General features: G+C 24.6%; 5 protein-coding genes across 5 annotated transcripts; 2 read left to right on the top strand and 3 right to left on the bottom strand. All coding sequences in view use genetic code 6, as the record gives it.

The window, feature by feature from the left end:
- Positions 1-238: 238 nt before the first annotated feature.
- On the bottom strand, positions 239-2,079 carry TTHERM_00046780 (hypothetical protein; the record flags this gene model as incomplete). Its single annotated transcript, XM_001014673.2, has 5 exons — positions 239-967; positions 1,022-1,550; positions 1,611-1,675; positions 1,742-1,834; positions 1,918-2,079. 5 exons carry the CDS (start codon positions 2,077-2,079, stop codon positions 239-241), a joined length of 1,578 nt encoding a protein of 525 aa, XP_001014673.2.
- Positions 2,080-2,861: 782 nt separating this feature from the next.
- TTHERM_00046770 (Utp13 specific WD40 associated domain protein) lies at positions 2,862-6,804 on the top strand (the record flags this gene model as incomplete). Its single annotated transcript, XM_001014672.3, has 9 exons — positions 2,862-3,887; positions 3,952-4,074; positions 4,134-4,259; positions 4,320-4,765; positions 4,834-5,055; positions 5,108-5,534; positions 5,605-5,833; positions 5,893-6,009; positions 6,059-6,804. The coding sequence occupies 9 exons, from the start codon at positions 2,862-2,864 to the stop codon at positions 6,802-6,804; spliced, it is 3,462 nt and encodes a 1,153-aa protein (XP_001014672.3).
- Positions 6,805-7,757: 953 nt separating this feature from the next.
- TTHERM_00046760 (histone acetyl transferase HAT1 amine-terminal protein) lies at positions 7,758-9,194 on the bottom strand (the record flags this gene model as incomplete). Its single annotated transcript, XM_001014671.1, has 1 exon — positions 7,758-9,194. The coding sequence occupies one exon, from the start codon at positions 9,192-9,194 to the stop codon at positions 7,758-7,760; it is 1,437 nt and encodes a 478-aa protein (XP_001014671.1).
- Positions 9,195-10,313: 1,119 nt separating this feature from the next.
- On the top strand, positions 10,314-21,009 carry TTHERM_00046740 (hypothetical protein; the record flags this gene model as incomplete). The annotated part of the gene is made up of 18 exons (XM_001014669.2): positions 10,314-10,341; positions 10,436-10,507; positions 10,686-10,951; positions 11,237-11,373; positions 11,536-11,863; positions 11,921-12,445; positions 12,510-12,921; positions 12,972-13,573; positions 13,633-14,269; positions 14,325-14,449; positions 14,502-14,679; positions 14,740-14,849; positions 15,900-16,010; positions 16,108-17,127; positions 17,186-18,073; positions 18,143-19,001; positions 19,068-20,390; positions 20,453-21,009. 18 exons carry the CDS (start codon positions 10,314-10,316, stop codon positions 21,007-21,009), a joined length of 8,178 nt encoding a protein of 2,725 aa, XP_001014669.2.
- Positions 21,010-22,002: 993 nt separating this feature from the next.
- Positions 22,003-23,891, bottom strand: TTHERM_00046730 (DNA photolyase FAD-binding domain protein; the record flags this gene model as incomplete). Its single annotated transcript, XM_001014668.1, has 4 exons — positions 22,003-22,394; positions 22,559-22,871; positions 22,966-23,560; positions 23,731-23,891. 4 exons carry the CDS (start codon positions 23,889-23,891, stop codon positions 22,003-22,005), a joined length of 1,461 nt encoding a protein of 486 aa, XP_001014668.1.
- Positions 23,892-24,682: the final 791 nt, after the last annotated feature.

Below are 24,682 nucleotides of genomic sequence, written 5' to 3'. Positions count from 1 at the left end.
CAAAGAAACTCATTTAAGTATTGAAACTTACTCAAAAACAACATTTAAACTTTTTAAAATGAATATTAATAAGACAATTTTTTATTTAAAATTTTTTAAATATTTAGATTTATTAAAAACTTTTAAAAGCATTCTAAAATTTAATAGAAAAAATACAAATTACATTTTTTATATTTTAAAATATTATCTTATTAAAAAATGAAATATTAATTTAATCTTTCAATTACTCTCTATTCACTCATTATTATTACTATTTCATCAAATCTAAAGCCAAATTAACTTATTTGAGCTCAGAGGAAATTACATCAATTAATTCTTTTTTATTCTTTTTCTAACTTTCTAAATCCTCAATAATTTTATTAAGTCTCTCTTCTTCTTGAATGAAGTTTCTTTCTAACTCTTTTTCATCTACACCATTTAAATCTTGATCTATTTATTCTGTTAGCTTATCAAGTTATTCTTTAATCAATTAATCAGTCTACTCTAAATTTTTAACAACTTCTTTTTTTTATGTTAATTGCTAAGTCAGTTCTTCTTATACCTATTTTAAATTATCTATCCTATCTCTTTAACTTGAATCATCTTAAAATGGAATGACTACACTTTCAAATTCACATTCAATGTATTTTTTTTCTATCTCTTCTATTTTTTATTAGTAAATTTTACATTCTTCTTTTAAATTAGTTATTTCTAGTTTAAGTAACTTATTTTGCTGCTAATAAAGATCTAAACTTTGCTAATAATCATTACCCCATACTTCATTATTTAAATTTTATTTGTTAGCTATTAATTTAAAGTAATCTTCTGATGAAACTACGTGTACTAATTTTTATTTATATTAACTAAATATAATATCAGCAAATAAGATTCCCTCTAATTTATTTTGATCTGTATTATAATTTATAGATTTTAGTTTAGGGTATACCAAAACAACTATGGCTATTACAGAATTTACCACGCTTTCAAACTATTTAAATATAAAAATGTAAATTTTTCAATTTGATTATTTTTATATTATTACACTGTAGTGAGAAAATATTTATTGCAAATTATGAAGAGATATTATAAATCTAAAGTTGTAGGAAAACAGACTCAGTATCCATAGGGACAGCTTATCATGAAGTAGTTGCTTTATTACTGGAATTAATTCAAGGTTGCTTTTATTATTTTTTGAAACAAATTCTAAAATTCTCATAGTCAAATTTCTTATAAACTCTGGATCATCTCTATAGAGTTGTTAAGGAATAATATGATCATAAAGAAATTTCATCATAGCAAATGCTCCTATTTCGTCAGTAAAATTTAACAAGTAAAATGCTTGATAGAGTATTTCTTTTTTATATTGTATCTTTGAGTCGTAGTGTAAAAAAGCATTTACTACATTTTTAACTGCCTATTTAATATCTTAAAATTGCATGCCTTCTGTTGTTTTGATTAAGAATTAATGATATGAAGAATTAAAGTGAGTATTTTCTATGTCTATTTCAACATTTTGATATTGTTCTTTGTTCTTTAGTCTACAGTACAGTTAGCTTAGCTATGCTTTATTTCTATAATATATTTTTAAATAATATTCTTCATTTTAGAGCTTGATAAAATTAAAATTTTACTATTTATAGTCCTTGATCCAAAGCTAGACATTGAATTAGCTATTGCTATTATACCTAAGATTATGCTAAACAATAAATTAGGAATTCTTGCTAAAATTATATTAAATAGATATATGTTTAAATTAAAATACTTGTGAAACTAGTTTAGTCATCATTTGAAATTCATTATAACAATCTCCACATATTTTATGTTCACCTCCTGAAATAACAAAAACATCTTCTACCTTTAAATAAATATTGAATTTTTGAAATCTTTCTATATATTTTTTGCAATCCTATTTATAAAATGCAATAATTAATATATTACTTTCTCCATTTTATAGCAACTCTAGCATAATGATTTATTGCAGAGTTTACAGAAGTGATTTGCTGGTCTTTGGCAGTTCTAAAATTAGCAGATCACTTCTCTTGGAGATTCACTAATATATAAAAATGCGTGCTATTTTGTTCTTCCTTTTCTATTTTTCATAATTTATATTTATAATTTGTATATGCCAATAATTAGATTGATAAATCAAAAGGTATTTGATGACTATTTTGTTATTTAATTGATTATAAGATTTCAGGTAGAAATACTATTTGGATTTATAGTCTAAAAAAAATATTTTTTTATGAATTTTAGCAAATTTGGTTATTTTACATTTTAATCTAACTTATTTCAAAAAATTTTTTTAAAGTATTTTTATTTTATTTAACTAAAAATAATATAAATCTATTATAATTGTTAGAAAGTAAAAGGTCTACTTTGAATTAAATAATTTATTGGTTTGCTTCAAGTGGATGCTTATAAATTATTATTGTCTAAAAATAAAACAAAAAATTTTATTGGAATTAAACAGATTAGTTTTAATATATCTTGTTTATTTATTTATTAATTAAATATTAAATAATTTATTTAGTTTCTTTCAAATTTATAAATAGAGTAGAATTTTGCAATCATGTTTTCAATAACTCAACAAAAATATTTTTATTTTTTGAAACATTTTACTGAAATTTACTTTCAATTAAAATTAATATACTTAGCTTTTTTATGAATTCTACTTAGCCATATCAATCATCAATCAGTAGTAGCATGATTTATTACTATTGATCAAATTTTTTACATTTCATTTAGCTTATTTTAATACTAACGAGTAGTAGTTTGATATTTGGGCAAATTTAATTTAAAGCAAATTTAATACAAAAAAAATTGATAATATTTCAATATTAAAATCTAAATAAGAAGCATTTACAAGAATAACCATTAAAAAAATGCCTAAATTTTAAGCCAAAAAGAAAATTTTTAAGTAGGATAAGTTTAAATCAAATGGAAAAGGCAGTGGACCAGCTAAAAAAAATCCTGCCTTTATGCATAAGAAAAATAAGCTTAATAAATCCATTTAGAGAAATAATAAAAATTCTTAAAATCATTAAGTGAATGGAAAGAAAAATTTCAAAAAATTCAATAAAAATGATGCTCCTGCAAATAATAAATTCTAAAAAAAGAGTCAAGACGATTTTGAAGACAATTTATCTAATGGTGAGTTTTAGGAATTATAAAAAAGCACTGCTTAAGCTCAAAATAAAAAATAATAGATTCAAAAGTAATAATAGTCAACAAAGAAACCTTAGGAACTAAAATCAGGAAACAATAAATAAAAGGGCCTTAAAAAATAAAATTAAAACGATGACATTCAATTAGGAGGTGATGATTTAAGTGATAATGTTGATATAGATATGTCAGGTGAAGAAGATCAAGAGTATAGTGATATAGATATTGATTAAAGTAGCTAAGGAGGATCTGAAAAAGATATCAATAGTGAATAAAATGAAGATGATGACAATGATGAAGAAATCGAGGATAGTCATAATGAAAGCTAAGAAGGTAATGAAGATGAGTCTGAGTTTGATGAAGAAAATGATGAAAATTTTAAGTCTGAAGTGATTGATAAGCTTCAAGATAAAGATTTCGAAGATTAGGAAGAAGCAGATGAAGAAGAAGAAAGTGAATTATAAGAAGAAGAAAATGAAATTGGGCATATTGAATAAGAATAAAATATAGATGAAGTAAAGGATGCTAGCAAAAGCTAAAACTAAGCAAATACTGTTGAAGAAAAAGAAGTTATTAACCGTACCCATCTTGCAAAATATTGGTCAGTTGTTCTTTCTCAACCTTCAATTTACACAGGTGGTAGAATTTTGATTTCACCTAACGAAGAATTTATGGCTTCAATTGCTAACTTTAGAATAATTATTACTGATATCGCAACTCGTTAAATTATTAATTAAATTACTCATGTAAGATTTAAGAATATATTTACTTGTTTCTTTAAAAAATTAATGCTTTTAAAATAATTATTAGGAAGAAGAAGAGTTATGCAATTTTGCTATTCATCCTAGCAATAAGTTTATGGCAACTTTCACAAGAAACAATATTTTAAGATTTATAAATCTTGAGACAAAGGAAACAATTCACTCATGGAGAGTAAAGTTTATTTAAAAATTCTTTCAGTTTTTTAAGTATTACATCTAATTAAAATACAGATAAACGATCAATGGGCTCTTGATATAGTTTTTGATACCACAGGTTAGTTTATGGCTATTGGCTGTGTTGATGGTTTCATTAAAGTTTATGATGTAAAGAAAGGAAATCTAACTCACAACTATAAGGTAACAAATACAGCAAACATTTGTTGATTTAGTTAATTAATATAAAATAATATTCAATAGGTTCATAGAGGCTCAGTTACTAAATTATTGTTCCACCCCACTCCTAACAAACTCCATTTGATTAGTGTTGGAGAAGATTACGCTATTAGAATTTATGATTTAGTTATTTCAACAGTTCTTAAGTCTATTGTTGCTCACACCTAAATGGTTACTTAGATTATCTTCTCAGAAGATGGTACCAATCTTTTATCTGCAAGCTCTGATTAAAAAATTATAGTTTGGGATTATACCAATATGACTAAATAAGCCGAAGTCTTATTCGACGAATAAGTAGAAGCTATGGGATATTTAAAGATCAAAGCAAAATAAAACAAAAAGAATATTGTCTAATCTTATTTGGTAGCCACTGGAAGTTCTGGTATTCTGAAATTAATAGATATTACTTCAAATGATATTAAAATAATTCCTTTTGAAAATCTTAAAACTCATGAAATCATCAAAATCATGTAAGCAAATTAATTGTCAATAAAAAGATTAGCAAAAGTGTTAATTTTTATTTTATTTTAAAAATAAGGACACTTCCTAAAAAGGAATAAATTTGTGCAGTTACTGTTGAATAGAACGTTATTTTTTACAGCTTCGTTGAAGGACCTAGCTTGATAGAAAGTGACATTATTGTAGGTTTTAATGACGAAGTTACAGATGCTAAATTTTGCAAAAAATAAAAGAAAGATAATTAAGTTTTTGAAAAAGAAAAAGAATATGTTGTTATTTCAACAAACTCAAGCATCATGAAGTATAAAAATTTAAATAAACCACATATTTTAAATTATTTTATCAATAAACAGGGCTGTAGAACTTGGAACAGGAAAAACTCATTTTATTAAAGGTCACTCTGATTTCGTTTTAACATTAGATACTTTTGGTCCATACATAATTTCTGCTGGTAAAGACAAAACTGTAAAACTTTGGAAAAAGGCTGATAATTCATTTGAGTTTAAGCTTTTAGCTACTTTTATTGGTCACGTAGAAGCTATTTCCTCAGTTTGTTTTGGTCCTAAAACCGGTAAAATATTTGCTACTGGCTCTGAAGATTAAAATATAAAAATTTGGGACTCTTCAAATCTCATGGCCAGATCTCATAAAATACAAAAACCAGAAAATGTTACTAGTTCAAAAAGAACAGTTTCTGCTCATACAAAAGATATCAATGTTGTCAAATTTTCTCCAAATGAAAAATTATTGGCATCATCTTCTTAAGATCGTCAAATTAAAGTAAGAAAAAAATTATATTTTTAGTCAAATTTATAATCAATTAAATTATTTATTTATTTATTACTTTTAGATTTGGGATACTGAAACTCTTAGTTGTAAGATGATTTTAAAAGGACACAAAAGAGGTGTATGGGATGTTAATTTCTCACCAGTTGAAAAATTATTAGCATCAGCTAGTGGTGATAGCACTGTCAAAGTATGGAATCTTGAAGATGGTTAATGCGTCAATACCTTCGAAGGTCACATGGGATCAGTATTAAAATGTTAATGGGTTTGCTATGGATTAGAAATTATTTCAGGTAAAATTTATTTATTTAAAAACATCACAAAAATAATGATTTACATTAAAATAAATTAGCTGGTGCTGATGGTCTTATAAAAATATGGAACACTAAAAAGCAAACTTGCTTAAATACTCTGAACAAGCATTAAGGAAAAATTTGGGCTTTAGATATCTCTGCTTATGACTAAAATGGTAGATTATTAAATAATAATATTTATAATTTAAATTAACTAAATTAAAGGTAAATAATTTATGCTTACCGGTGGTAACGATTCTAACTTCTTCATGTGGGAAGATGTTACTAAAGAAGAAGAACTTAAAAAGAAAGAAGAAGAGCATGAAGTACTCATTTAACAAGATAATTTCAAATAGCTTATTAGAAATTAAGATTATATAAATGCTGTAAAGCTCGCTTTCAGATTTAATTTTGTTTCTAAATTCCACCAAGCTCTTGAGTTGATGTTCCATAAAAAAGATTTCAAGAACGAAATTATTTACAGTGAGAACGAAATAAAATAAATCAAAAAAAATAATGAAGAGGAAGATGAATTTGAAAAAAATATTAGAGAATTAGTTACAAATTTAATAGAGTTAGATATTAATAAATTGCTAATTTATATTAGAGATCTAAATACAATGCAAAAATCCTCTAAAGTAGCTTAGAGACTACTTAACTATGTTATCAGATCCATTCCTATTGATGACTATCAAGAAATTTCAAAGAAATTTAAAGTACCAAAGAAACCTTCCAAAAAAGAACAAGAAGAATAAACTAAAATTCCTAGCGATTCTGAAAAGTCTGAATTTGAATAGCTACTTCAAGTAATAATCAGCTACTCTAAGAGACATGCAGAGCGTATGGAGCGTTTCATTAAAAAATCATATTATCTTGATTTTGTACTTAAAAAAATAGATCTTTTGTCTATTTAAGACGAAGAAAATAATAATAAAGAACATAATAAATCTGAAGCTACTAACAAAGCTTGAAAATAAAGATTTAAAAAATATATTTGAGTCGTAAGTAATAAAAATAAAAATAAATGTTCTATTTGCTAATCTTAAGCTTAAGATCAAAATCAGTCTTCTTAAAATTATTTATAATTAAAAATTTTATGAATATATTAAAAAAATGTGTATTTCTTGATTAAATCTTAAAATATTCATTTTTAAATACATTATAAATTAAAAATCTACTTTTGAAGATAAATTTATTTTAAATATTTCAAATGAGTGAGCTTAGTTTTTATTTTTAAATTAATAAATCTAATAGATTAAAATTTAAAACTAAAAAAATATCATCCAAAAATATAAAAATAAAGTTCATTTTTATTTGAGGATCTATATTATTTTAATTTTAATTTTTAACAATTAAAAAAGTTTTTATATTAATAAACAAGTAAAAATACAATAAAAAGTGCCTTTTAATACACAAAATCTTAACTAAACCATACTTTTTTTGGTTTCGTTTTAATATCAGAAAAATATTTAGTTTTTATAACTTTTATTAAATTTTGTTTATTTACTGTATATTCTCCAAAATAAAATAAGGTATTCTTTAATATAACTTGAATTTTTAATAAAGTGACTTAAAATCATAAAAATTAAATGAGATTTACAGGATTAGCAAAATTAGAAAACACATGGTATCTTTTTTATATCCATAATTCCTAAATACTATTTGTTTGATAAATTAAATTTAGAATGAACAATTTAATCCTTATTGAAAAAAGTTTAATAAAAAATAAAAATTACAAAAGATTTTAATTAAGTTTAAATTTAAATATAATTAATTAATTAATTATTTTTTGTATCAAATAATTATTTAGAGATAGATTATAAAGATGATTTATTTTTTTATTTTTTTATTTTAATAATTTTGTTTAATTTAACAAACGAATTGAAGATAAATAAATAATAAATATAGACACAATCTTAATTAGTCAAATCTTGAGTTTTTAAATTACATTATTATATTGTTCTAGTGTTTGTTCATATTCTTCTAAATAAAAGGCATCATTAGGCTCCAATTGTTTTTTTTATTCAATGATAGCTTATACATCAATTTTAACAGCCTTATTATCAAAAATTATATAAGGAACTTTTCTTTGAGTTCTGACTTCATTAACATCTTTTCTATATTTGATAAAATGTCCTCTATATCTGTCCATAACCTACTTATTTGATTAATCTAATTTGCTAAGCATAAGAATTTCAAAAATTCTTTATATTTAATATTTAGGAATTTTAGTAGCTTGGGTAATTTCTTATTAGTGACTAATTTATATTCCTTCAAGCTAAAGAATGCCTCTTATTGTTTTTGGGCGAATAGCTTCAAACCATTGCCAAAACTTTCCATCAATGACTAATTTAGTTTCAATAATATCTCTAACGATTTGGAATTCAGGTGAGGGATCCTCTACTGTTAATTCTAAACACTTACTATCTTCTTAGGCAGTTTTATAGTGACAATTCAAAAGCTCTGTAGCAAGGCCTAATCTTTAGAAGATAGGAAGAATTACAATCTAAGAAATTTAATGTCTTGATTTATTGATGTTAAACATGTATTCATATTTATTTGTAAATCCTGCAAAAGTGTACATTCCATTCTAATCAACATGGAAAATAAGGAAGTGATGCCAATATTCATTATCTTCAATGTAGGAGCCTACTTCGATAAAGAATTTAGCAAATACTTGCATGCGCTTTTTATATTCAGAGAATTCTGGGTGTTTTTAAGTATTACAATAATATATTTCAAATTTTTCTCCATTTTTTGCAGTTATTTCTTTGAATTTATCTCCAATTGGTTTAAATGACTTCTCTTTGGCCATATGCTAATTGAATTCTTTGCGCTTGAGACAAAAATCACTCACAAAACAATTATCACGAAGCTTCTATAAAAAATCTTCATGCTATTTCATCTTTTTTCCATAAGAGTATTCAACTAATGTATGGAGAGAGCCTGAAAGCATATAAATATTAATTTGTAGGTCTTCATAACCTTCTATTTCTTCTTCTTAACCATAAATTTGATGAACATAATTTGGCTTAAAGAGCATATTCTTTTTAAATAAAGGGTTCAAATCATTCTCTTCTTATACAAATTTAATATTCAAAGCATCATATGCTAAACTACAGCCTTCCCTTGCCTTAATTTCTTCCTCTTCATCATCATCACCATCATCGTCATTTTCTGCTTATGAATTAGCATCTCCGTCTTCTCCTAAGTCTTAATCTACTTTTTTTTTATTCTTTTTTTATCCTTTTTGTTATTTTTCATTTTCTTGGAACTCCATAGCTAATTTCATTAGCTTTTGCATTCCATCTGGACCCTCAAACTAAGAGAGGTCAATTTTTTGGTTTTTCTTATCAGACATTAAGAAGCTAGCTACTTTATCTTTTTTCTAATAATTAAATTTATTTGTTTTTTGAACTTAGTTTTATTATTAAAAAATTTGTATTATATATTTATTTGATTGTGTTTTTACTAAGAAATTTTTAAAAATTTATCTTCAAAAATTTTTTGCGGATTCTTAAAAAAGATATTTATTATTCATTCGTACCGCCAACAGCATCAATAATAAGTTTATTAATAATCTAACAAAAGGGTATTATAATAAATTAACATTTTTTAAATAAATGTTAGCGAATACACTAAAGTAAATAAAGCATAAATCTTTTATTTTTTGATTTAAATTATTATTCGTTGTGTTAAAAAAATACTCATAAAATAACAAACTTTTTCTAGTAATTTTTTCGCTTCACATTATTTTTTATAAAAAATAAATATTTTAATTCAAAAATTTTTTAAATAAGGATACATTTTATAATGAATTAATTATAAAAAAATAAATTTAAATGACAAAGAATTAAACAATAAACAATCATAATAAAGAAATTTTATTTGATAAGTTAAATTATTGAAGAAAAATGTTATTATCTTTTAAAAATTCAATTAATATCTTTAATTTTTTAGATTTTATAATTAATTTAAATTTTATATCAAGTTTGTCTATTTGAATAACTTAGAATTAAAATTAAGCTTTGAAAATAGAACTCAAAAATGAATTCTTTTATGCTATATAAATAAAATAATTTTTAATTATAAAATTTAAAATAAATTTAATTAAGAGTGTTTTGGATGTGTTTTTAGATGAACTTTGAAAATAAATTTATAATAAATAAGAAATCAAATAAATAGATTGAATCTTGTTATTGATGAAAGCTTATAGTTTATGACTATTTTTATACATCATATACTAAAAACATCTAGCAAAAAACAGTATAAAGGCAACGCAATTTATTAATTTATAAATTTTTCTTATCATGAAAATAACAAGGAAAATATAAAAATAAAATTTACAAAAATTAATAATAAGTATAAGAGACTCATTTTATCAAATCAAAACAATTAAATAAAAAGTTTAAAGCATAAACAAACCCTTTAATTAGTATAAAATAATTAAATTAAAGACATTTGAAAGGGAATTAAAAAAATGGAAAACTTTAAGCCATAAAATTAAGGTACAAACAAGAATTAATCTCAAAAATAGATTTTGCAATTATTACTTCAATACCATATTTGAAATTAATATTAATTGAATTTTATAAAAACTAGTCTCTCTTCTGTTCTTCGATAATATTGATCACTAGCAATCTAGAAGCTTGAACAAAGGTGATTAATCTCAAGGTAAACAACACAAAATTTATTTTTCAGCTTATTAAAATTTTAATATCAACCTAGCCATAGATATTTAGATATGAATTAGATGTATCCAGTTATAAATTAAATTAGAAAAGCAAGATTATGGATAATACAAAATGAATTAAGTATTTGATTTGTAAAAATTTATTTATATAATAAACAGGGAATAGAAAAGTATGTGATGAAATAGAATTTACATAGCCAGTCAGAGTTAATTTGATTCGTATTGTTAAACCAAATAGTGAAGTGCACTAGTTGTTAAAACCTTTAAAAACTGTCACTGACAAGGAAGGTCAATTTAAGAATTTAGAAATATTTTTTAAGGATCTCTCTATTCCAAATGATAAATATTGTATGTTGATTAATGCCAAGACTATCACAGAAAGCAAAAATCTAAATCATGATGTTTTGATTCCCGTTCCTTAAGGGGTAATTCAACTTTTTTAATTAACAATCAATATATTATTATGATCAATTAGCAAAGTGTAGCAATTACCAAATATATACGAGCATTTAGTTAATTAGTTTAAGCAAAATGAACTATAAATGATTAAGGTTTAAAACAAACATGCTTGTCAAGATGAAAAAAAAAGATATTTTAATTTTATGAAAAAATATGATAAATAGTTTAAGTTGATTTTAAAAAAAAATGATTGATTAAATGATTGCGTTAGATATTTTTGATTAAAAATTTGTTTTATTCTAATAAAATAGATATACACAAATTAGTTAGTATTTAGGGGAGAATATACAAAATTAACTGTTTGCGTCTACGGGGATGTTCTTCAAGAACAAGAAATAGCTGATTTGTGTCCCCTTTATAATAAAACTTTTGACCTTGATCTTTTACCGTAAAATCATTTATTCAAACTAAAAAATAATGCCAGCATTTTAAAAAGTTAGGATTTGACTTTTCAAACAAATATTTTATTAAAAATTCATCTCCTTAGCTGCTGTGAAATAATAGTCAAAACATAAAATAATTATGTATCAAATTTATACTTATAATATAGGTAAAAGAAAACTTTTGATGAAGAGCAAGAAAGGAAAAACAAAATAATTGGAGATAATGAAAATATTAAAATACAAAGATTAGAAAATGCTTAAAAGATCATTTAAAATATTTTCTAAAAGAATAATTATCACATCTCATATGAGTAGATATAGCCAAATATTTTGATAGAAAAGCAAGATCCAAAAGACAAAGAAATTTTAACTTAGCATATTTACGAATTAGTAGGTGAGATAAATCGTTTAACTGCTTAAAACGAAGAAGAGTTAAAATAATCTCTTCATATATACAGATAGAAATTATAGTAGTTAGCAGGTCACTTACAAACAGTAATAAAATAAATAAATAAATTTCCATTATAAAAATTAAATATGTATTGAAAATAGCTCCTCAAACTAAACGAAGAATAATTACATGATCCAGCACATTTTGAAGGGTAGGTTTCTATACATAGGGATATCCCACCATCTGTTGTTTAGATTTGTTTATAGACTCTAAACGACTCTCCTAGTGATTATATTAGAGGTCTCGATTTAGCTTTACAACTAATAAGCTCTTATGATCATGCCATAGAATTTATTGAAAACGAAGGATTGACAAAAATCTATAAAATATTGAGATATAATGAAGAAGATAATCATCACTTTGTTTTTTCTTCTATGAAAATGAAAGCATTAGAAGTTATAAATGCTGCTATTACTTATAAATAAGGTGCATATAGCTTTTTAAATTATTGTATTAGAGAATTCTAAAAATAAAGAGAGGGTTCTCAACAAATCGAAGATGATTAAGATATTCCTACAAGCAGTAGATTAGACTTAGATAGGGAAACAAGTACTCGTGAAAGAGAAGACAGAAGTGAGAAATCTGATAGATAAAAAGATAAAAAGGATGACAAAAAAGAAAAGAGAGTACTCAAATTTATAATTTTTATCAATAGTTATTGAATTCAACCAAACCAATAAATATAAATAGGAAGGAAGTGAAAGCAAAAGTAGATCTAGATCTAGAAAGAAAGATAAGAAAAAGAAGGAAAAGAAATCTCATAAAAGTGAGAAAAAAGATAAGGATGCCAAGAAAAGATCTAAATCAAGTAGATCAAAAGAGAAGGAAAAAGACAAAAGAAAGAGCAAGAAAAGTAAAAGAAGTGATAGACGTCATTCTAAATCTTCCTCCAAATCAAAATCAGAATCTCGTAGCAATAGTTACAAAAGATATTAGGATGATTCTACAACAAATGCCAGTGTGAATAGCAAGAGATACAACGATAAAAGGGACAAAAGTGGAAATTAAAGTTCTAGCAAAAACTAAAGCAGCAGCAACTATAAGGAGAATTTTAAAGATTAAAATAATTATTCAAGCACAAATCTTTCCTAAAACAATAATGGTAATATTTTTTTATAATAATCAACGACTCTATAAAAAATTAATTTAAAGATAATAATAATTAAGATGAAAAAGAAAATGATGTTTAGCTTTGTTTGGAAAAGGGATATTAGATTATACTATATGAAATTACTAAGCACACATAAAATGACTAGATTTTACGTGCTTGTAAGCAGATTCTTCATAAATCCTTAATGTGCTTCTATTTAGACAAAATAGAAAAAACTGTTTAGGATGACTTGATTAATTGTTCATATGCTGGAAGTGGATTAGCTATCAACGAAAGCATGAATATGGAACTTAACCAAGATAATGATGAGCAAGAAGACTAAGAAACAATAGAAAGAAAGAAAAAGCAAGTGAAGTACAATACATTTATTCTCAATTTAAATAAAGTTGGACTTGATATACAATTTTATTTGACTAAGCTACTTGCTATTATTAAAGAATAAACCCTAGTTAATGGATAACTTTCTTCTGGTTCAACCTTTGAAGACATAATGAATAAAAATTTCATGTCCGAAAAGAAAAGATAGATACAAAAATTCTCTAGCTTGAAAGAAGTTATTAAATCAGATTTACACACATTAAATAATGAAAATATTCGTTTCATCAGCCAAATGAAACTTTTCCCTTCTTTACTAATTATTTTGGTAAGAAAACTAACAATGATATTTTTATTTACAGATTATTTTAAATATAATTATTTTAGACATCACCTCATCTAAAGGAGAGCAAAGAATTTGGAAAGATATTTATTAATTGCTATAACATAATTGCCCATCTTCTTTCATGCAGAGGTAGCATTCTAATTTTTAGCAAAAATAAAGAAGTCCTAAAGACACTCATCTAAGTATTAGACTAGCTATAAAACCCTTTGAAGGACTTCCAATAAAAATTTTAAATTGATAATTATTACTTAAATGAATTTAACTTCTCGAGCCATTTTAGTGATAGAATGAGCTTTGATTAATGCATCATGAATAATGATAGCTTTTTAACACAAAATAGAGATAAATTATCTGATTAATAATACGAAAGTATATTAATAGCTTTGCTATCTAAATAACTTAGTTACATTATGAAATACTTTGTTTAGCTTGTAAACACGATTAATTAAATTTATGTAAAAATGTTGGCCACAGAAAACGATTTAGAAATGGTCTAGCTGCTCTCTGACATATCTACAATTTCTTCTAAATCAAATGTTTCATAAATTGCCTTAAATAAATTTTTGCTTAACAATTTCGTTATGGATGCAGTTTTCAATCTCTTTAATGTCTCTGAAGCTGAGCATCTCATTTAGCGCCAAGTTGAAGTCAGTATTATATGCGTTATTTTATATAATGGTAAGATTTATTATATTTAAAATATTTAATTTATTAACAACTCTTTAAATGCTAGCTTTGGTCTTTGACAATGGTGTCCTAACTATTTTGTATGCAAATCAAATATTCTTAAACTTAATTAAAATAAATAAATTCCTGGGAGACAACCAATCAGAATTTGAGTCTAACAGAGAGTTGAGAGTAAAATATAATAAATGAATTAATAATGAATAATTGATATTAATTAAAATAGATTTATGCCAACTTGCTCATTAATTATATGTTCCCACTTGAAATATTTATGGATGAAGCCAAGAGGGGATTTTAGGGGCTAGCAAACGAATTAAAGAAAAAGAGCTTCTACACAGAAGATGATGAAAAAAACATAAACATCAAATCATAAATAGAAAAACATTATAATATAGAAAAATGTAATTGAAATTTCTTGAAACGAATAATAGTTTATTAAAGTAAAATTAATTTAAAAATAGAGGTAAGCATTAAAGAGTTCAGAGAAAACTTCTTAAAATATGGTAACTTGGATGAGCCAGATCAGAATCTGATATTTATTGATGTTTCATTGAAGATTTTCAATCTGCTTGTATAAAACTTAAACTATTATATTAAAAATACTTTTATTTATAAATATATAAACTACTATTACTTTTTCTACTACTTTTCTACTACTGCTACTACTTACTGCCACGACAGCCACTTACTTATATTACTTCCTTACTTACTTACTTAATTTCTTATTACTTCTCCACTCACACTACTCTCTAATTCATTTATTCATTTATTTGCATTTAGAAAAATACTAAAAATTTTCTTTTAATTTCACTTCCTCAAAATCTTTTAATTTCTTATTATTTAGTTTCTTACTTACTTACTATAAAATTGCTTACTACTTATCTCATCCTTAAAAATACTAAACTGATTATTAAATACTATTATAGTCGCTCAACTGAAATTGTTAATTCATTTTCTTTTCTTTGTTTGTCATTCATCATCAGGAGTGATTTATGATTAAAAACAATAGTTGATTAAAAATATTGAATTTTAATAGACAAAAACTAACTAACTAACAAACTTAACTGATTAACAAATAAATCTTTATTTATTGAAATTATAATTTGAATTTTTCTTCCTGCTTCTCAAAAAAATACTAACTTTTTTTACTTACTTGGGGAATTATTGATTTCAATTAATATTTTTACAAAATTTGAGAATGTTAAATTTAAATAGTTACAATTATATTTTTCTTCCTCTTTATATAAAATGTATAACTCGAAACTCTTTTAGAAGAAATCTCTGTAATAAAATTAAACATTTCAGAATGGTTATAGACTAATTAAACAAATGGAGAATTTTTAAATTAAAAATTTAGATTCTTGAAGCTAAAAAGGAGAACAAATTATAAGTTTAAAAAAGTATTTTAGAAGAAGCAGAAGCTTATTAGTTTATATAATTACATTATTTAGTAAATAGTAAAGAGCAAGCAAGTTAAAGTGCTATCGATTTATTAAAAGATGAAGATGAAGCAAAATTTTAAATGAGAAATAAATATAGTTTATATATTTTATCTATTTTTATTTGAAAATGTTTATTTAGATTAATTACTAACTTACATATTTTATATTATTAAATAAAGATTACTTACAATAAAAATGTATTTATTAACTACTACGATAGCGGTCTAATGTCTAACTTTGATCATCTTGCTAAGAATTTAACATCACTAACTTCTTTCTTTACTATAAAGGTAAATCTTTAATCTATAAATAGCATCTTTTATTTTATTAATTCAAATAACAAAATAAAACAAATTACAAATTTTAAATAATTTTAATGTTTATTAGAGTATTGGCCCTGAAAATCTCTTTAGAAAGTACCATTACAAGCCTAGAATTATAAACTAATACAGCTCAGTACTTAAAAAGCTTATTCACATCTTCGTGCAAAGATTTTAATATAAAGGAGGTTTCTAACCTAAAGAAAAATCTACATCCCTTCAATCTAAGCCTTCTAATTTGCTTTTACCAGGCTAGCATGGCGGTTTACATTCTGCTCCCATTCCTCCTCCTCTACCTAATTCTTAAAACTAATCTGGTTTTAATTAAAATTTAAATTAGAACCAAGCTCAAAATTCAGAAAAAGATTATTTATTTAAATATGATTAATTCTATATTGAATAAATAGAAATGATGATGCAATTATACACTACCGGATATTAACTTATTTAAAACAGCTTTGAGCTTAATTGTGTTTATTTAGATAAGAGTAACTGGCAGATTATATTCAGCAACATTCTTAATTTTTATAAGCTTATATTTGATTGCACTTAACTTGAAAATTCTAACGCAAATACTTCTTAGAATAGTCAATCAAGTTAGGGAAACAACCAAAATTTAGGATAGGGTGGAAATAATAGCAATAACTCATCCAGTAACAGCAGCTCAAATAATAATTTAAGTAAATTTATTTAGAGAATTGAAAAAGCTTTCTACTCTTTCTAGCAACAAATGGTAAACAAAATTGAAGATAGACCTGCTCTCCTCAATCTTTTAACTTCTATAATTGCTCTTTCTAAATTCAATGGTAGCTAAGACTATATACTTACAGCAATTATTGATAATTTCTAATTCGAAAAGCTTTTAGAACTTCAATTAGAAAATAGAGAAACTCTCTTAGATACTATTTTAAATAATTATATCAACTTACACTCCAAGCTCATAAAAAAAGAAACAGAATTCTTCTTTAGAGTTGTTTTGAATTTCTACCATTACCCTACCACATTCAGAATATGCGAAAAATTCACTGAGATGATCATGAAGCATTATTCAGGCTTAAAAGAAATTGTATAAAAAGGAGATAAAAAGGTAAAAATATAATTTTAATTTTAATATTTTAAATAAAATACTCATTATAATATTAAAGGAAATAAGTGGATTTGAATACAGAAAAGAAAATGATTAAATAATAGAAAATATGAGAAATTTGCAGAAAATATGCTAATACCTCTTCCTCTGCTGCAGCAACAGTGGATTCTCAAATATTTTCCTTTACAATCATGTAGATAATGAATTAATTAAAATACTTCATACTACAACCTAATTAGAGGAATAATCCAGAGCAAAAACTAATAAAGATGTTTAATATGCTTTATATGCCTTGAAAAACGACTGTTTGAAAGTTTTCACAGTCTTAATGGATCACGAAATTGGTTTATCCTCATTAAATCCTAAGCACAATTATTCTAAAAACTATTAATATTTAGTGGAGGATATTCCTTAAATATCTCACTAATAAGAGTTCTTTGAGTTAGTAGGAAGGCAAAACCTTGAAATTCCTCAATAGTTGCTAGACAAAATTCTTAAAAATTCATTTATGAAGGGAGATGAATAATAAATGGATGAAGAATAGAATGAAGAACCTGATTTCAACTAAGATGAGGAAGAAGATGAAAATCATATTCAAAAATCTCTACTTACAAGCGATCCTAATATGCAAACAAACCTTATTTAATACGTTTAAAATATTATTGATATTTTGCAGGTATCAAGCAAAAATCTTGTAGGCTAATTAATTATCCTTTATAAGGATTACATAGGATATGCATACAAATCAAATCCTTCTCTCAAACTTACTAATCTCACTTTGCAATTCATGCGCAACATTCTTCCTGCTAAAGGATTTGCTATCTCAAATTTTGTTTTGCAATTAATTAAGATATTTGAATCTTATCTTTTCTTTATTTCAGAATTGACTATCCATCCTCTCACTTAACAATTTTTCTATTCTGAAAAAAGAAAGAATGCTATCAAGGTAACAAACATTTTTTCATAGAAAACTTTCAATAAATATATTTAATTATTTTTTGGAATATTTATAAAGACCCTTATTATTGATGAAACCATTTTGAGTGAATTTAATTTCGAAGTTGATCAAAACTGCTAAAAGTAAAATGAAAATGGAAGAATTCTTGAGTAAATCTTTACATTATTTGAGATTTAGATTTCCGGCTTTATGCAAGAGTTATTTGAATAATCTTAATTTGAGCATAATTAAAATGATGAGGCGATTGATTTACTCAATCAACTCATGGAATAGTGTGAGAGATGTAAAGTTATTTTAGGCTATTTGAAAAACTATAGCTCCACTGTTGAAGAAAAGTCAAAAAGTTCACATGAAAAGAATCCTGATTTACCTACTGAAATTCGCTAACCAGAAGAATGCTTCTAAGAAATTAATAGAGAAGAAGATATGAAAGTCAATAAATCTATTGAAATCATGACTCAGTTCCTTCATAAATTTACTTAAAGCTTCATAGTGGACAGTAACGAATTAGAGAAAGGACAAAGCTTGAATTCGTGGCAATAAATTCGCTTCTCTAACATTTTTAAGGAGTTTTACGGATTCTAAGAGTCTAAAGCAAATCATTATTTATATAATTAGTAAGAGCTTATCTTGGACTTTTGTAATTTCTGGGATGCTGATATGATTTCTCACACTAATGACACATTTAATTTGCAGGCTGTTGATTTGATCAAAAGAGAAAATACGTAGAATAACTTAATGGATTCCTTTTACTAAATCTACAAAAGAAAATAACAATTAGTTGAATACATAACTAGCCATGCTGTCACTTTCATCAATTAGTTCGATTCAAATCCTATTTCAATTTATTACTCTCCTTATGGAAAGTGGGAAACAGATGTTACCCCTCTCAATGAAATTCTCCATCTTCAAAAAAGTATAACTTAGTTTAATTTCATTTATTTTTTTGTTTTTTAAACACATCTATTTGTATATTTAATAGAGAGACTCTTTAAAGAGAGCAAAAATAGAAACCCAATAACAAAGCATATATTAGAAGCTGTTAAGGTTATAGTTAAACTTAAAAATAACTCTTTACCAACTAATATGAATAACTAAAACAACACCGCCTCTCTTAGCAATGGTGTGAACAGTATGACAAACGCTCAAATGAACATAGGATAAGGAGTAATTAATATGGGAATAATAAATTCAAGCATCAACAATCCTAACATAAATCTTAATTAAAATAAATCTAATTAACCTCTTCCTATTCAAAACAATATCTAAAATCCTAATCAGCCAAACAATCAAGTTGCAAATTAAAACAATCCATAAAATATTCCTAACAATAACAATAATCAAAATAATAGAAAAGGATTAGCTAATAATGCAAATAATAATTCTCAACAATAGCCAATTTAATAGCAAATCTAAAACCCAAATTAAATCCTTTCTAACTAAATGCCACCAATATAGCCACCTCCAATTCAAGGATAATAGCCTATGTAGTAAGGAGTTCAATAAATTGCTCCTCCTTTACCAGGTTAAATAAGTAATCCTAATAACATTCCTGGACAATTCCCTCAATAATAAGGAATTTAATAAAATGGAATGATTCCACTCACTAATATACCTCCTCCACCTCCTCAGCCAAACAGCAATATCCAATAACAAGCTCATTTAAATCCCTTAACTGTAAAATCTGGTGCTATTCCAACTCATCCTCCCCCACCTCCTGCTAAATCCGGTATGGGAAATCAAATGAAACCACCAGGATTCCCAATTTAACCTCCTAGCAAACCAAATTAGCCTTTCCATTCATAGGATTATTCATAAACTCCTGACAAAGTCTAGGGAGATGTCAAAATTGGAAATCCCAATATCGCAGGAGGATAAATGCCACTCTAGCATCCTCATGCTCCTCCATAAATGTAAGGAATAAATCAAATAGGAGGAGACATCATGAATTAATAGCCTTAAAACCATGGTGGTATTCCTAGAAACAACTCAGCTTAAAAGTAGTAAATGATGAATATGAATTATATTCCTCAACCACCTACTGGATAATCGTAGATGGGAGGTATCGGTGGTCAAAATTAAAATATGCCTAGACAATTCTCAGGCAACATGAGTACCTTTTAGATAGGCTAAGCACCTCCTCCTCCACCACCTACTTAAAACTAAGGTATTCATGGAAATCAAAACAATAGAATGTTTAATCCTCAGTTTTAAATGAACTAGCAGTAGCCTTAATAAGGAAGCAACTAAAACTATATGAAAAATAACATGAACATACCTCCTATTAATAATTAAAACTAATTTGGTAAAAATTTATTATATAAATATTTCAATATAAAATAATATTAAATAATTAAAATTAAAAAGGAATGAATTAACATGGTTAACATTTCAGTAGAAACGTATCAGGAGGTAACTATTATTAGCAAGGACAACCAATTCCTCCTCCAACTCAAGGTCCTTCTGTAGGTTAGCAAAACTAACAATCACTCCCCAATAACTAGTCCTAATAACCACCTTTCTAGGCTCCTCCACCCCCTCCTCCTCCTACCTAAATGATGTATAAAAATAATATGGGAGTTCCCACTCCTCCTATCAGTATGAGGTAAGGAATGCAAGGTTAGATTCACTAATAGTAACCAATTATAAACTAGCAATATCCTCCATAACAGTAATAGCTCAATCCTCCTTAATATCAAGCTGTGTCTTAAAATCAAGCACAGGGTTCTAATAGAGTTAATGAATTGCTAAGTTTGACTTCTGACGAAAAGAAAATATTAACAGAAAAAATAGAAGAAATTAAACAGCTTTAGAAGAATAGAAATGATCCCAGATCTGCTAGAAAAATATAAGCAATATTTGCTGAATTCCCCAAATTAGCTGAATTGATAAAGAAAAATACCCCTTAATAATAAAATAATTGATTGAATTGCAATAAAGCTCATAATTATTAATACTCTAATAAAGATAGATAGATTAATAAATATATTATTTGAGCTCATTTAATTAATTATTTTTTAACACAACTATTTTAAATCGTTCATTAAACATTTTTAATTTGATATCAACGCTTTAAGAGTGCTATGGATTTTAGAGAGACTTTAATCTTAAGAAGAAGAATAGGAAAATTGAAAGAAAATAAATTATCACAAAAGAAATTAAATTAAACACAATACAGGAATCTCTAATTAGCAAAATAAATTAAATTTTTATATTTTTGTTCCTATTTTATGTATCAACTTATTCTCTCTCTTCCTTAAACTCATTTTTTTACTCTTTTTAATTTAATTTTTTTTTTTAATAAATAATTATTTAAATTTTCTTAAATAAATAAGAGGTGCTTGATTTAAAACAGAGATTTGTTCTAATTAAAGAAAAAATAAATTACTAATTTTATTCATTTTCATTACATAAAAAAATAAAATGAATAGAAAATGCATTTTAAATTTTAAACAGTATTAAATCTATGCTTTTTCACTCAAAAATATTACAAAAATTAATCGAAATTGAAATATTAATTTTTCTCAATTAATTTAATTTTTAGTAAAAATAGAATCTTTTTTAAATTTTATATTTTGTAAGCAATTTTTTAATTTGTGAAACTAGAATTAACAATATTTTTTTTTGGGTAACAATATATCACTTAAGGTAAAATGAAACATTCTTTTATTTAATTTTATATTACCTTTTAAGAAAATTGGAGGTAATTAATTACATTTAAAAGCTTCAAATTTATTTTAATTATTGTTTACTTTTTTATCTTAAAAATTAAAATAAAATTTATTTTGAAAACATAAATATGAACGACAAAGCAATTTATTATAAAAATAAAGAATTTAAAATTTTTTTTAAATATTTATATCTTTTAATTTAAGCTGATACTAATAATAAATAAGGCAATTAAAAAATAAATAAACTCATTATCCTAAAGCTTTTTTGAAAGCTTATAAGCAACGCTCTCTTGCCAATTTATGGTCAACAATAGGCTTGGGATATGTTTTAGTATTTAAATCTTTTATCCATGTTTTAATATAAGTATAATTAGGATCAAATTTTTTTTATTAGCTATCAGGATTAAATATTCTAAAATAAGGTTAAGCATCTGTACCTGTTCCTGCTGCCCATTGCCATCCACCATTATTTGCAGATAAGTCATAATCTAAAAGTTTAGAGGCAAAATATCTTTCACCCCATTTCCAATCAATTAATAAATGCTTTGTTAAGAAGCTTGCTACAACCATTCTAACTCTATTATGCATATAACCTGTCTAATTTAATTATCTCATTCCAGCATCAACCAAATGATATCCTTTAAATTATATTTAAAAATGCTTTATAAATAAATTTTAATTAGCTAAATGTTATAAAATTATTTTCTTAAGCTTGTAAGCTAACTAACTAATTAAGTAATTTAATTTAATTTCTAAAAAGAATAATAATTTAAATAATTATATTAATAAAATGACATTTTACCTGTTTTGCCTTCGCACCAAGCCATAAATTCATCTACATTATTTCTCCAAACTAGTTTATCATATGCTGGTTTAAAATTATTGTTCTCTACATGTGGAAATTAATCTAAAATCATCATATAAAAATCACGCCATATAAGTTCATTTAGATATGTAGCATTTAAACCTTTTGATCTCCTAACTAAATCCCTAATTGAAACTGTACCAAATCTTAAATGAACACTCATTCTCGTGGTACCTTCTATTGAAGGTGTATCACGAGTCTTATCATAATTCTTAACAATTTTTTCATTCAACTCAACAGATGGAAAAGGCTTTATATTTTAAATTAATTAATTTTTATGAATAATTTATTTATTCTATCTGTTTTTTTTTATAATTAATTAAATATTTAATAAAAAAGATTACAATTCCTGCTTTCTCAAATCCAATTTCTTCTAAACTCATAACTTTTCTTTCAGGAGATTTCCAAAATTTTTCCATTAATGATTCAGAAGGTCTACAAGAGTAGTCTTCTGAAGTCAATATACTCAGCCATTTTTTGCTATATGGTGTGAAAACTTTATAAGGTGATCCATCTTTATTGGTTGAACTGGCTTCAAAAATAACTTGATCCTTAAAATCGTAAAACTCAGCATTTGCTGATTATTTGACATATTTTTTAATCCTTTCATCTCTTTATTTAGCAGAAGATTCATAATCTCTATTTACATAAACACTTTAAATATCAAACTCCGAAACAAGCTCTTTAAAAGCATTGTCAACTGTACCATGTTTCACAATTAGGGTAGATCCAACTTATTTTAGTTATTCTTAGATTTTCATAATATATAAGTGTATGAATTCAACTCGAGCGTCTTTTTTATCTTCTAATTTGTCTAAAATTTCAGTGTCAAAAATAAACAAAGGTACAACTTCATTTTGAGACTTTAAGGCGTTATATAAAGCAGTGTTATCGTTTAATCTAAGATCTCTTCTAAACCAGAATATGCTAACTTTCCTCCTAATATTGTTGTTAATTGAATGGAAATAATATTATTAAGTAGCATTTAAGAAAAAAGTTTAAGTTCTATTAAAAATATGTTTCGGTATTTTAATTTTATGTAAATTCTACATGATTTCTTTCTACTTTTAGATTTCTTTTTTAATTATAAAAATTATATAAAAACATACTTTTGCTTAGCGTTTTTGTCTTGTTATTTTTTACTTGATTTTCCATCATCTTCTTCAATCATCTTTGACTCAGCTTATCCTTCCTCAAATGCTTCCCTCTTTCTTTTAGAGGTTTTTAAGGGATATTCTTCTTTTTTATATTGATTTTTATTCTAGCTCATATCTTTTAAATATCAAAATCTACAAACTTATTTCTAATTATTAATATTTTTTTTTTATTTTAAATTTATAAAACTTTATTTTAAAATATAAAAATAAACTGTAGGTACTCATACAATATTATAAAATGTAATCTTACTTCCAGAATTTTCAAATTTACAAAAGTTTATTTTAGGATTGCTTAATTTTTAAAATATATTTTGACTCTGATAAATTTAATTTTTTAATATTTTTATTAATTAAAATTTGCTTTCATTAAAGACGTTAATTGCATTCTCTTTTTTATTGATTTTTAAAATATTTTGATTTTCTTCAAAATATTTTTTTTTCTCAAAAGTTAACTAAATAAATTATATCTATAATTATAAATATCAATGAAAATAGCTATTTGATTAAATATTAAATGTAATAATTCAAACTGATAGTTGAGTCTGTTTATTAATCTAATTTATAAGGAGCTTTAAAATTTTTATAAAAAAAAATATTACAAAGCCTTTTTTAATTATTTATAAACTAGGAATTAATTTTTTAAATTGATACTTATTCTTTTTTAAGTATTTACTGGTTAAGCTTTTTAAATTTTAAGAAGATAAGTTTGAAAATGAAATGTTAAAAGATTTTTGATTTGACTATTTATTTAGTTATTTACTGAAATAGACTTGCTTGTTTAAAAGAAATAAAGAGAATTTCAATAAATAGATCTGTAGATCTATCTTGATATATCTTTTTATTTGATTCATTAGAGTAAATAATAATAGATAATATGTAGTTAAGGATTTTTCAAGAGAAGATA

This window comes from Tetrahymena thermophila (assembly GCF_000189635.1).
Source record: "Tetrahymena thermophila SB210 genomic scaffold scf_8254659, whole genome shotgun sequence".
Classification (NCBI taxonomy): Eukaryota; Ciliophora; class Oligohymenophorea; order Hymenostomatida; family Tetrahymenidae; genus Tetrahymena; species Tetrahymena thermophila.
This window is presented reverse-complemented; position numbering and strand designations above follow the sequence as displayed.